At 38.1% G+C, this 12,978-nt stretch overlaps 1 protein-coding gene across 2 annotated transcripts; it reads right to left on the bottom strand.

Moving 5' to 3' along the window:
- Positions 1–478: 478 nt before the first annotated feature.
- On the bottom strand, positions 479–11,558 carry gga3a (golgi associated, gamma adaptin ear containing, ARF binding protein 3a). Of its 2 annotated transcripts, none has more exons than XM_056372578.1 (17): positions 11,455–11,558; positions 10,675–10,759; positions 10,402–10,477; positions 10,212–10,310; positions 9,996–10,119; positions 9,678–9,781; positions 8,458–8,538; positions 8,110–8,247; positions 7,189–7,270; positions 6,821–6,943; positions 5,337–5,549; positions 5,188–5,210; positions 4,637–5,049; positions 3,789–4,075; positions 2,593–2,762; positions 2,293–2,403; positions 479–2,014 (listed from the first exon to the last, which is right to left on the bottom strand). In XM_056372578.1, exons 1-17 carry the CDS (start codon positions 11,489–11,491, stop codon positions 1,904–1,906), a joined length of 2,277 nt encoding a protein of 758 aa, XP_056228553.1. In that variant the 5' UTR covers positions 11,492–11,558; the 3' UTR covers positions 479–1,903. The 2 variants fall into 2 exon arrangements, with proteins under 2 accessions (XP_056228553.1, XP_056228554.1); XM_056372579.1 differs by lacking the exon at positions 11,455–11,558 and adding an exon at positions 11,205–11,385.
- Positions 11,559–12,978: the final 1,420 nt, after the last annotated feature.

Below are 12,978 nucleotides of genomic sequence, written 5' to 3'. Positions count from 1 at the left end.
AAGTATTTTTACATTTCAGAAATGGTATTTTTACTTAGGTAAAGGATCTGAATACTTCTTCCACCACTGATATACTTAATATAGGTATTTTTAAATATTTGTACTTTTATATTAGTATTTCCATTTTATACTACTTTACTCCACAACATTTAAAAGGGAAGTTTGTACTTTTCACTGAAATGCATTTACATCACAGCTAGTCACTAGTTACTCCGCTGATTTCGATTTTACACACAATGATGAGCATTTAGTCTACTGACCCAGTAGTATATGAGTACATGCATGAGTACTTTTCTTTGTTAAATGTTTAGACTTTTACATGGAATAGTTTTATACTGTGGCACTATTACTTTGGCTTAAGCAAAGAAGCAAATTCTGATTGACAGCTGCATTAGAATACACCTCAAGAATGCTGTTAATTTGCTAGTGCATTAATACTGGTCTTTAGAAACTGAAAAATGAAGCAAAAATGTGAAAATTGTAATATAAATAGACCCACCTCATTCTTTATTTTTCCATGCACAGAAATTGCTTTTCAAAAAATATGTAATGACAAGTTCCTTTAACAAATCTATGACAAATAAATAATTTTATAAGAAATAAGTAGAGAATCTCCTCTATAGCACTAATAGCCCCAGAGAGAAAAAAATAAAGACACAGTTTTAGATGAACACATGGTAAACCTAATTCTTTCAATTAACCACCACCAAGTTTTTATTATCAATATATTTTCTCAAGGCTTACTCGAAGATATATTTTCCTAGTTTGATATAGGAAACTCCCACATAAGCTTAACATTTACAATTGACCCTGGAAAAATAACCCACCCCTTTAGCTCTATTTCCACAACATGGACTAACAACAGGAGCAAGGGCAGAGCTATACATGGCATTTAATTAACTGGACACCTTTCTGTGTCCAGGGCTTAATTATCAGCTAGCTTGGACTTCCTTCAGCACATCCATTTAATGTATAAAGTTCATCCTTGCCCTAACTAGCTCATGCTGTACCTGCCAAGAAAAAGGGTCTAATGTCTGGCACAAGGCTGCTGTTTCATCAAGCAGGTATTACATTTTTATATTAAAATATTATCCAGAGTTCACCCCACTGTTACATAATGTAACATTTTATAAAATATCTGTGTGAATATTTTGAAACATTACCGCTAAGGATTTGTGCCATTCTTACTGCAATACTGAAAGTCTCCATCATAAGAAGAGTATGCAGAAGGAATACAGTTGTCAGTTGCAATATCAAGTTAAAAGATCTGATACATCCCTCCCCTAACCAAAATAAATAATACATTTGAAACAATAAATAGTGAAAGACTAAAAACCATAATATGAGTCTGAACTCAGGAGACAAGTCAAAGTAATCAGTAGTAACTGTGGGTCATATTGGAAGCAGTGAATGTGACACTGACGTCACAATCTCATTCATGTATTTTTACTTCATATTAAGACTGTCTGGTATCCCAAAGTGCAAGTATCCTGTAATCAGTTCTGATATGACTGTGGGACAGGAGTAAACATCAACTTTAAAATGAGACCAACAGGTTATAATAACAGTAAGAACTTAATAATAACTTAGCAATACTTTCCCACATAGTCATCATCCACGTTCAGCCAGTTCACACCATTTGTTATTGCACCACACTGACTACCTCTGGCATTATAGTAAAGTTTAAGTTGGGTGCAGCTACAAGACTTTGGCTACTTCAGTGGGAACATTTTGAGCAGAAAAACTCTAACTTCAAGCTCCATTAAAGTTTATTTTATATTCTTCAAATATTCCCCAAAAACCTTCTAATACTGCCCTTTCCTTTCACTTCTGAGCTGCACTGACAAACTAAATTATTAAGGAAGTCTTGTAGTGTCTGGCCATCCTAAATGGGTCGGCAGGGCTATAGAGCACCCCATCTGTCAGCAGGCGGGAACTCATTCACCTCCCCCACCTCTATGAGTGGCTGCTCTCCCAATGTGAATGTCAGTTTGTATCTCATCCGAACCTTCTCCTGCAAAACACACACATGCACACACTCAGTCTGACAGCTTAAAGGAATACACAACACACACACACACAACATCTTGAGTATTGACAAGGTCATTGGTCAATATATCCTCAAAGCATACTGGTTGGAATAACTAAGAAGTGGTATCACTGTGCTGTACTGTATGATCTCAAACATAGGTAAAAACACTGCTGAGGCATGCAAGTGTTCCTTCAATGTACACATTACTTAAGTCATTAATAAATATATGAACATCGAAAAAGCTCCAGGCTGAGCTCTACCTTAAGAGGATTGGCAAGCAACATGACCTGAGTGATGGCAGCAGGGGGAAGGATTGGATTAAAAGGAGCCAGCTCTGTCCCCGAGGGTGGCTGCAGTCTTACTTTCATCGTCTGGAAAATAAGAACAACAGACATCCGTGTATATCAAATAGAGGCAGCTATCGATTTAAATTTAATTTTCAGGCAAAGATTTCATGAGTTGAACATCAGTCTAAAGTAATAGTTTTAAATACAGTATAAATGCATACCATGTAGCTTCCTGTGCAGTAGTAGTGATATCACATGCACATCAGGTTTTACCTTGGGTACGGCTGCCTGCAGAACAATGCTCCTGACAGGTTGTGGGGCTGTGTTTAGCATGGACGCCACTATCACCAGTACATCAGGCCGGCCTGGTGGACACTCAGTGGCAAAATGCAGCAGAACACGGACACCATTTTTATCATATGTTGTAACAGGACACACTTTACCTAAAATACAGGACATAAAGAGGAAAAGAAAAGGAAAATAACCAAGTTGCAGTAATGTTTAAAGTTCAGTTTTCCAACCACCGATCAGTCTCAGTTGAGGAGGAAGCCATTATATTCTGACTAGACTGTCACTTGTCCCTAACTGTTTCTGTAGTTTCAATCTCTTTGATAATTATCCTCTCTACAAGTTCATCACGGCTTGGAGATCAGAAAAAATGTACCCTCCAGACTGAAGCCAATTCCTAGAATCATCCTATTAATTCATACTATGCCCAACTATTGAAGATAATAAGCCTATTTGTCATGTAAAATTGCACTGAACTTCTGGGCAATCCACCTGTTACACACACTATGAAATCTGTGCACAAAGTGACCTGTCATAGAGCTGAAATAACTGCTTGATTAATCTATCAACCTAAAATTAGTTTGCAGCTACTTTGATAATCAAATAATTATTTTGAGTCATCTTTTAGAGCAAAAAATGACAAATATTTGCTGGTTCCAGCTTCTCAAATGTGAAGATTTGATGCATTTTTGTACATGACACTAAACTGAATATCTTTGCATTTTGGCCTGTTGGTCAGACAAAAAGAGACATTTGAAGATGTCACCATAGCATTGTATAGACTTCACAATTAATCAATTAATTGAGAAAATAATCAGCAGATTAATTGATAATATACAATAATCATTAACGGCAGCCCTTATCTGTTATATCAGATTATTGGCAAATAATATTAAATGTCCAGTACATTATGTCTTCCCTGCTTCAGTGCTAACTGCAAAGACAGAGCTCAAGACCATTTTTGCAATGCATTACAAAGCCTTTAAATATGTTTGTCCTTTTTTACAAAAAATATAATTTTGAACCTAAAATTATATTTTACATGGAGATGTGGCTTGATGTGATGTCCCTCTTTGTATTTGTTTCTCTGTCCAATTTTTCCCTATACACCAAAAGCATTCAAACATTTGAAATTCTAAAAACATACACACAAACAATAAGGCCTATTTCCTGGAACTCACTTGGCTTGATGACGTCCAATGGGACAAAGACATTGGTCAGGGACACTTCCTGCCCCATGCCTGCACTGGCCTGGCTCAGAGGGAGGATGGGGGACAGGGAGCGTAACAGAGGGCTGTCATCTGACTGCCTCTTGGCTGGTGAGGGAGTGGAACTTCCTTGCATCCCTCCGACAAGCATTGATGTGGATGTGGTGGAGGAGACACCAAGATTGGAAGAAAGGGTAGCAGGAGCACACAAATCCTCATTCTTGACCAGCAAGCTGCCAAAGTCCATCACAGCGGGTGTTCTGTGTGAATAAAACAATTCTTTTTTTAGACATTATATACTATAGATTCCACTATGTTTAACTTTAGATAACAGAGGGAGGCAGAAAATGAGATGCAACTGTCAAGTTCCAAAACAAACTTTGTGCAGTCAGGTTTACAAAATATAAGTGGAATGCAAAGGCACTTGGCTTCACACTAATACAAAAGAAAACCTCAGCCACATGATATTTCAAAAAGTGGCAGCAAGGCTCTTAGCATGACCACTTTAAAATGATAAGTCACAGTCTTGGTTATTGAAAGGTTAATGGAGTCCTGCGGATCAGTCTGCCATTCGCAAGCTAGTGGTTCGGATGCACTTGGAACTTCAAATGGCAGAAGAGAGAAAGAGGTGCCTTTAAACTTAAGCTTAGGTCAATCAGTGCAAATTTATTTTAAAACAATGGATAGAAGATGTTCATCATTTACCAAGAATTTAAAAAAATATGATTCGGCATCCAAGATATTATGTGTGACTGATGGACAGACAGGTGCTTCTCTGTATTCCTTCTGCAGCTGTACCTGATGGCAGAAGTAGTACTCACCTTTTAGGACTCCCAAGATCCAGCAAGGCAAGGTCTTGGAGATTGTCATTAAGAGGAGCTGAGTGGGAAGCTTCAGGTGAAGTGGAGACCTGTTGTGGAGTGACATGGGTAGCTGACGGAGCAGGCAAGGCCATGCTGAATGACTGAGGAAGAGCAGTTGGGGCCACAGTTGTTAATACTGAACAGAGGGGCTGTGAGAATGTGACTGAGGTCGTTGAGATAGATTGTGTAAAAACGGGAGGTGTGAACAAGACAGGGCCAGGGAAACCCAAGGCAGAGGCAGTTGTAGAAGACTTGGTAGTGCTAACTGGGGCTATTGTTGTAGACAGGGCATCTGGAAAAAGTGAAGGCGTAGAAAATAAAGGACCCGAAGGCGAATTGGTGTCGAAGAGATGCAAACCCTGACTGGAATCCTGGAAAACATGGTAATGAAAAGAAAATGTCAGAAAATACTTGACACTAGTATAAATGATTGGAATCAATTTCAAAATCTGTAAAGATGACAAATGATTGCTTTAGTTTATATGTGTTGATGCAGCTGATTTACTTACAACAGGAACAGGTTCATTGAGGCCTGTATATTAAAACAAATATATGTCAACAGATATATAGATGTAAACAGCATATTCACTAACAACAGTTAATAGTTTCATGAAAAAAGTGTGATTTCTTTTGCTACAATACTACATTGCTATGTTACCTAATGATAGTAGCTCTTCATCTAGCAGAGAGAGAGCTACAGAGGGTGCACTGAGGCTCGGGCGTTGTGGGTCAACGGTGGTAGACCCACACAGAAGGTCATCAGGAAAACACAGAGAAGATGCAGGGGGTTGCTGCTCTGGTGGAGAGGGGGTCTGGACATCCAGACCCACCAGGTCAATCAGGATCTCTGACTGATTTGTGCGGCTTGTACCTGACAGATGGAGAAAATCATAAGCAAAAGGAAAACAAAGATGCATTCCTTTTCAAATGGATAATAATGTCTGTGTCCATCCATCTGTCAAGTGAAGTTGAAATGGTCAGTTCACCCAAACATGCCCAAATACTAATCCAAATGCTATCTGCCCATGTAATAGTTGATAGGCTTTGAGATCTCTGTTACTGAGCCCTCTGCCACCATGTGAATAAAGTGGAGGAGATAAACACCTTCTTTGTTGATCTCATATACAAAGAAAAATGACACCTGAATAGCACGACAGAAATATTTGTTTCCAGAAGTGATGCCCCAGTTGCTCAGCACAAACCGGACTTAGCTGTCATTGAGAACTATGGCAGTCGCACCTTTGCAGTTTCTTGCAGGAAACTTTACTGTCGAAACTAATCAGAAAATGGTTAGTGGAATTTTCTATTGTCTTTTAACAAGTCTAACTCGATATAAAATGAATTTGTAAACATAACGGAGTTGAAATAAAACTGTTGATAATCACACAATTTAAAAAGATCAGGGAACAAAGTTATTTTGTTGTTTGTTTATATTTTTTTCACATAAGATGTCCTTTTTTGGTGCAATATCTCAGAGCAACAGAAGCAAAGGCTTGTTTCAACTTGTGATTTCTTATTGTGGTCCTTATTTATGATGTTCATAAATATTCCTCTGTATAACATCCACAGACATTCGAAAATAAATATTTAATTAGTTACTTTAGTACATTGAGGCTCAGCAACAATCCTGACCCCTTTCTGACCCCCTTCTGCACATAAATAAACTGTACTTTGAAGACATTCTGGTTCGACACACCAGTATATTAGGTGTGTGTATATATATATATATATACACATACATACATATATACACCTAATAATAATATACCCATAACCTAATATACCCATACCCTAATATACCCATATTAGGTATATATATATATATATATATATACCTAATATACCTAATATACCTAAAATATACCTAAAAAAGGACATACTCCTCAGAAATCTGACTAAACTGGATGTTTGTTTATAACATTAGGGTGATATGTTCTTTGCACATTGCTATCTATTTCATGGTCTATGTCAGGTTTCCCTGTCTATGAACTTTTATTATCGTGCCCATTGTATATTCTGTAGCTTATATAAACCATGACTTTTAGGGGAATTGAAAGTATGTCAGAATCTGAAATGCCAAAACCCTAACCCAACCCAACAATTTTCTGCTTTAACTGTACGGTCCTACCACTTAAAATTTACCTTGTTTGACTGATGTTTGTGTTTGTGCTTCTTCAGTCTCTCCATTAATGGTCTGTCCTTCCACAATCTTCTTATAGGAATTAATAACTTGGGAAAGGTCATCACTGGCCTGCAGGATGTCTCCTGATAAATGCATTTTAAAAGGTTAAATCAAGGTGAGGTTCATAAAATTCTGAAACACCAACAATAAACATGTTTGCTAAATTTAGGAACTCTGAGAGCAGAATGTTTTACAAGTCAAGAGGACATTCTGGTCTGATACGTACGTCAACACAAGGTCTCTGTGAATCATGACTTAACCAATTTATATTTAGGTTAAGAAGAGTGTGTCTTCAGAATCAATAGGGTCAAATTACAGGATTCCTCACCCAAGTTGCTGTCATTATCCTCAGTCTCAGTAGCGAGCTGAAACACTGTTTGCCTAAGCTTGTCACAATCACCATACAACTCCTGGAAAAAAAAAGTTTAAAAATCACTTAATATCCCCATCTTGAACGTCATTCAGAAATTGGATATAAAAAGCAAAGTGTATCTCATACTTAAAGTGGCCACAGACAAGTTCTTTGCTTTAACTTATCATTATGATGTAAATATTGATTGCACAATGTAATGACAATAGAATAATGACACCATCTGCATTTAGATTAGTTCCCTATGAGCCACTATGCAACTTTATCTGCTACTGAACACGAAATTTTGCAGAAATATTAAGGCTTGATTTATAACATAAAACAGAAAGAGGATAGTGCTTTTGTTTTCCCCGGTAGCTATAAGTAGCTTTCGCTAGGTGGCAGAAATGGTGGATAGTGTAAAAACCACAGTAACTATGGAAACTCTACCCAGCAAAAGAAAAAGAACCCCGTTGTCAGAGAGGGTAAGGAAGGCAAGAGGGAGAGTGACAGAAACCAGTATAAAACAAGAGTGAACCCCAGGCGAGCATTCACTCGGTGGTGAAAGCCATGGTCAGAGTGGGAGAGAAATTGTGCCCTGGACTTATGCTCTGGGACTAGAGAGACGGTCAGCAAGTAGACTGACGGCTGGTAAAAACTTGAACATGAATGGTCCACCAGCCAACCAGGCTTTGTCCCGGTATCCCTTTGATCAGTCCAACCACATAAAGAGATCCAAACCAGCATTCAGTAGGCCTGCTTTCTACTAAATCAGTACGTAACAAAAGTTGCCTCCTCACTAATACAACCAGGTGTTTTACTCTGCCTTTATCAGTAGCCAGTCTGAGAGTGGATGCTGTTTCAAAGGGTGATTTGAGCCTTATCTTATGGAGAACGAACCCTAATGAGCTCCTTGTCTCCGTCCGTGGAGTCTTCTGAGGTGAAGTGAGCAAGCATCTCGTTAAGGAGTTTGACACTGTTTTTTACTGCCTCCAGTGTGTTTTTTTGCTTTGTCACTTTCTGTGTTCTCACTTCATCCTGAGACAAAAAAAAAAAAAAGAAAAAAAAGTTGAGTTGCATTCATTGATAGAACTAATTAAACTTCACTGTGAGTACAAGCACAGGGGGGCTTTAAGATATGTGTGTTGTAATTAGGTTTCAATTTCTAAACAGGAAAGCCACAAGAGTTTGGGCATAATTACAACACAAACAAAACAATCACAACATTTCATTTTGACACCAACACACCTCTTTCACCATGTTCTTGATGAGACGATTGGCTTCTTGCAGATCTTCGGGCTTTTTGCTCTTGAGCAGCTCTGATAATTTCTGCAGGAATTAGAGAACCATGAGTATGTAAACAATCAAGCCCAGTTCCCACAGATCACCCAGACACAGGCAGCAAAGCCATGCCAGCTCCCAGACTCTGAAAAAACAAACTCCAGCCATAGTTCAACTGCAGTCAAGACAAAGTAAACATGCATGACCTGTCTTGGTGTGCTGTAGCCAGTGAGGCAATGGAGTGAAAAAAGAAACAAGAGCAGTTTCAGTGTTGAAAATGCACATTAAATGACCTTTTTTCTGCGGGATGACATCATACAAAGCCTTTAGACAGTGATGCAAGAGCGATAGAGGGGAGAAAGAGAAAGAAAGAGATCAGCTCCCTCTTTCAATCGTTTAAAATCTCTCTATCAAAATTCCCATTAAATAATCAAAAAACATGAAAGTATATCAATATGAAAGACTAGGTTTTCTGTTTAATCATGTTGTTTCTTTGAAAGATTTAATAAAAATTGAGGCATCCATTTAGAAAAAGTCAAGGAATAATTAAATATTTTGGGACATATGCTTATTTCCTTTCTTGCAGAGTTAGAAAGGAAGTTAAGCTTCGTTTAGCAATTAAACTGGACACAGGATGAAGCAATTAGCCTGGCTCTGTCCAAAGTTCTATTATCAACACATTATAACACATTCGTTTAATCAAAACAAAAACTGCACTGGAATATTTCTTGGCAGGGTGCAGTGACTTCCTGGAGCTAAGCAAAAAATCTCACACCTGTAGCTTCATATTTAATGGACATACATGAGAGTAGTATCAATATTCTCATCTAACTCTCTGCAAATAAGCAAATAAGGCTATTTCCAAAAATGTCAAACTATTACTTTGATACTTATCGACAGTGGATGGTCTGAATATGTTGGCTAAATACGCTGGCACTCAGATACTTTCACTACAGTGAATGCAATTAAATACTTCTGCACTGAACACACATATACAATACAATGTAGGGTAGGGTGTAAAAGAGATATATTATCTTAAATGTTGATCATAATCTATGCTGTGCCAATAAAACAAATAATTGCAAATATGTATGTGCAAAAGATATAAAACAAGAGAAGGGGAGAGTTGTGTGCAGTGAGTAAGTTGCAGTGTTTGCATAGTCAGAGCCTAAAATAATTTTTCTTACCTTACTCTTCTTCTCATCATCAAACACAGGATTCTTGGGTCTCGGAGAAGGTGAAGGTAATAATGTTGCATCGAGGGGGATTTCTGGGTCAACTAAAACAATACCTGAAATAAAAATAACAACAAGCAGCTGTTGTACTCTGGAAACGGCAGTTTTAGGACTTCAAGGTGCCAAAATTATCTTAAAAGAGTTTGTGGCACAACAAAGTCATACCTGACTGTTTAATATATTATTTTTGGATGTCACTGTTATGCATTTATATGGTATTATATTTTATCAGCATATTTTAACAGCTGTTTTAAGTGACTGGTGTCTCACCCTGAGACTTCAACATCTGATATGCTTCACAGATCTTTGCTTCATCTGGTAGAGACACAGTCCAACTGTACAGCATCTCGATCACTTTCGACTTCACTTTTTCTGATACTTTGTCTCCTAGGTACTGAAAAATAATAGATGCTTCATTCAGATTGACACTAAATATGAATTCAAGTTAACACATTTCCATTAGAACGGGTTTGAACATTTACTTACTTTGGGTGATACCACCTTAATTAATTCATTTAAAAACCTAAATTTCCCAACTTCATTGTGAAACCTTCGCCCACAGTTCTTCATACAAGCCTCAAGAACCTAAAAAAACGAAAACAAGCTTAACTAAATATCTTTTAATTGTGCAAAGACATTATAATGAAAAACACGGTTAAATGATTATACTACATACCGTTAATGCTTGTATTGCCTCCCATTCCTGAGGAGACTGAATCTTGTGAGCCAACAGTCTAACGGATATTTGAGGGCTGATAAATAGAGAGAGAGAATAGAGAAATAATCCAAAACTAACTCAATAACAACAGTAATGCAGACTCTGGGTTTTAATGGGCTTTATAATAAGCTGCATGCGTTTACCACAGTGAGGACATAGACAAGCAACATTGGATGAGTGTGATTCAACGTTGCGAGAGAGATTGGGTTTATTGAATTATTGTGACCATACCCTTCTAGCTCCTTATTGATTTGGTCACAGAATCCCATTATATATTCCCAGTCCTCCTGTCTGTTGGAAGGGTTAGTGGCTTTGTCTGAAAAGAAAAAGGGTACAGATTCTGATGAATATGCAGCCCTGATGACACTTTTCAAATCTTGCTAAAAGATATATATATATATACATATATATAGTGTCGACGGAAAGGTAATGAAGGCTGGAGCTTTGTGATACATGAACTTGGCCAAGATTTAAGTCAACCCTCGAGTGTCAAGTTCTGATGCTTCCCGAGACCAGCTAGCAACAACCCAGACCCATAGGTCTTATCCATCGTTTTCAATGTATCTTACTATGAATTCACTCTCTACTAGCCCACAGGCACTTCACTGATCCAGTTTCTTGTTGCTATTTCACGTCCTGTTTGAAATTGGTTACGTTAACGCCTCCGGGTGTTTAGGCATGTCCAGGGAGCAAATGCTAAAGCGTTCTGTTGGTCACCACAAGAATAGAGTAACTACATTTTTGCTAACATTTCAACATACCCTTTATGAGTCCAAGCCACAAGTAAACCAAATGTCAAAGTTGATTTTGGCTAGCGACATCCATCAGTTGCAAGCAGCTGTATGTTAGCTGCTTTCTGACAACACAGACGAATTAGCACGATGTTTTTCATTTACAGCAATGTCAAGGGAGTCCAAATGGTGTTTTGGACACCTACGGTTACGCAGCACATAACTGCAAACCTCAGATATGAATAAACGACGTCAAAAGGGAGTTTCAGTGCGTACTTACTAAGCCAGGACTCCAGCGACTCCCCATCATCCGCCATATTTGCAGTGCACTCTGAGGCAAACAACGCGTGACTCCACTCCTGCTGCCTTCAAGTGCTGTCGGACATATGGGAGTTGTTGTTGTTGAAGTTGTTGCACTTCCTCTTCTGTAAGGCGTTGAACAACATTTACATGTATTACCGCCACCCACTTGGCTGGAGTATGGATTAAGACTCTAAAATGCAAAAACGCTCCAAGGGATGGGCAGTTTCGATCCCAAAAAAGGTCTAACTATATGCGCTTTATAATGTATATGATAATTTAAAAATACACACAGATCTATATTACCATCTTTAAATTCTTTCTTTTAATCTAAAAAAACCTCAGGATAGATGCCCTACTTTCTTTTGTATCTCCATGTAACATTTTTTCCAAACTTATCGATTACACACTCCTGTTTCTACATTTTTGCTTAAGATTTTCTCTTGCCCTCTGATATTTTCACAGCAATTGTCCATACCACATTAAAATCAAAGTACAAGAGAACAAAGTTTGTGAGTGTATTGACTTGCCTTGAAATTACCAAAAGTTAATAGCTCATGCCATCCTTCTGATGTCCAAATCTCCTTGAAATCTCCAAAAGTAGATAATTAATGCTGGCCTTATATTGTGCAAACTTTAAAACAGCAGCTAATGCTAGCCTTATGATGTCCAATTGATGTTAGTGTTACTATATTACTTAGCTTTATAATAGCCTTAATTCCTTACAAGCAGTTGGCAGCTAATGTTAGTGGCAGTGTATGATGTAGCTTTATACTGGCCTTATAATGTACAAAAGTTTTAGCTAAAGCTAAACTTGTAATATTCAGTGGTTAGGAGTTGCTAAAGCTATCTTTGTCATTGTAAGGTCCAAAAGTTAGTACCTCAAGCTAGGCTAATGTCCAAGGATTAACTAATGCTACACTTGAAATTTCCAAAAGTCACAGCTAATGCTAGCCTTATAATGTCCAAAGTTTGGAAATTAAGTAGCTACTGCTAGCCTTATAATGACCAAACTTAACCGAATATAAGCAGCTCACCCTTTGCCTTTGTTTGGTTCCCACTTGAAAGACTCTGATTCATGTAGGATGGGGATGTCACGGTTAGGAGAAAGACACTGTCCGTTATTCTGATGGATCCACAGTACACATCATGATTTCCAACACTGATGCAGCTGTTATTTGACAAGCTCCAGCAACTCCTGTGGCACAGTGGTGCAGTCTCACACCTCTTGATTCAGCATTTTTCTGGTGATAGGTCAGCACAGGCAGGCTTGGTCCTTGAAAAGAAATGTTAGGAGGTAGTTCAGAATTTCAGTGCTTCATCTACTACAATCTCGTTTGTGATTAAACTTTTGGATTTTCAGTGCTGGTGTGTGAAGAAGACACAGATCCCACATATTAACATTTATTTCACATACACAGTGGATTTCTGTAGGAGTCAAGAGATAGCAGGCATTGGTGTATCTAAGATCAGTCCACTTTCAGATGTAGCCATGTGGAACAGC

The sequence above is a fragment of the Seriola aureovittata genome, chromosome 3 (assembly GCF_021018895.1).
Source record: "Seriola aureovittata isolate HTS-2021-v1 ecotype China chromosome 3, ASM2101889v1, whole genome shotgun sequence".
In the NCBI taxonomy this organism is placed as follows: domain Eukaryota; kingdom Metazoa; phylum Chordata; class Actinopteri; order Carangiformes; family Carangidae; genus Seriola; species Seriola aureovittata.
Note: the sequence above shows the minus strand (reverse complement) of the source record. Positions and strands in the feature narration are given on the sequence as shown.

Coding starts and splice junctions, on each gene's coding strand:
- gga3a (XM_056372578.1), bottom strand. CDS start 11,491: ATGGCGGATGATGGGGAGTCGCTGGAGTCCTGGCTTA. Junction 8,539..9,677: donor ATGATGAGAAGAAGAGTAAG/GTAAGAAAAATT, acceptor TAATTCCTGCAG/AAATTATCAGAGCTGCTCAA. Junction 8,248..8,457: donor TCAAGAACATGGTGAAAGAG/GTGTGTTGGTGT, acceptor TTTTTGTCTCAG/GATGAAGTGAGAACACAGAA.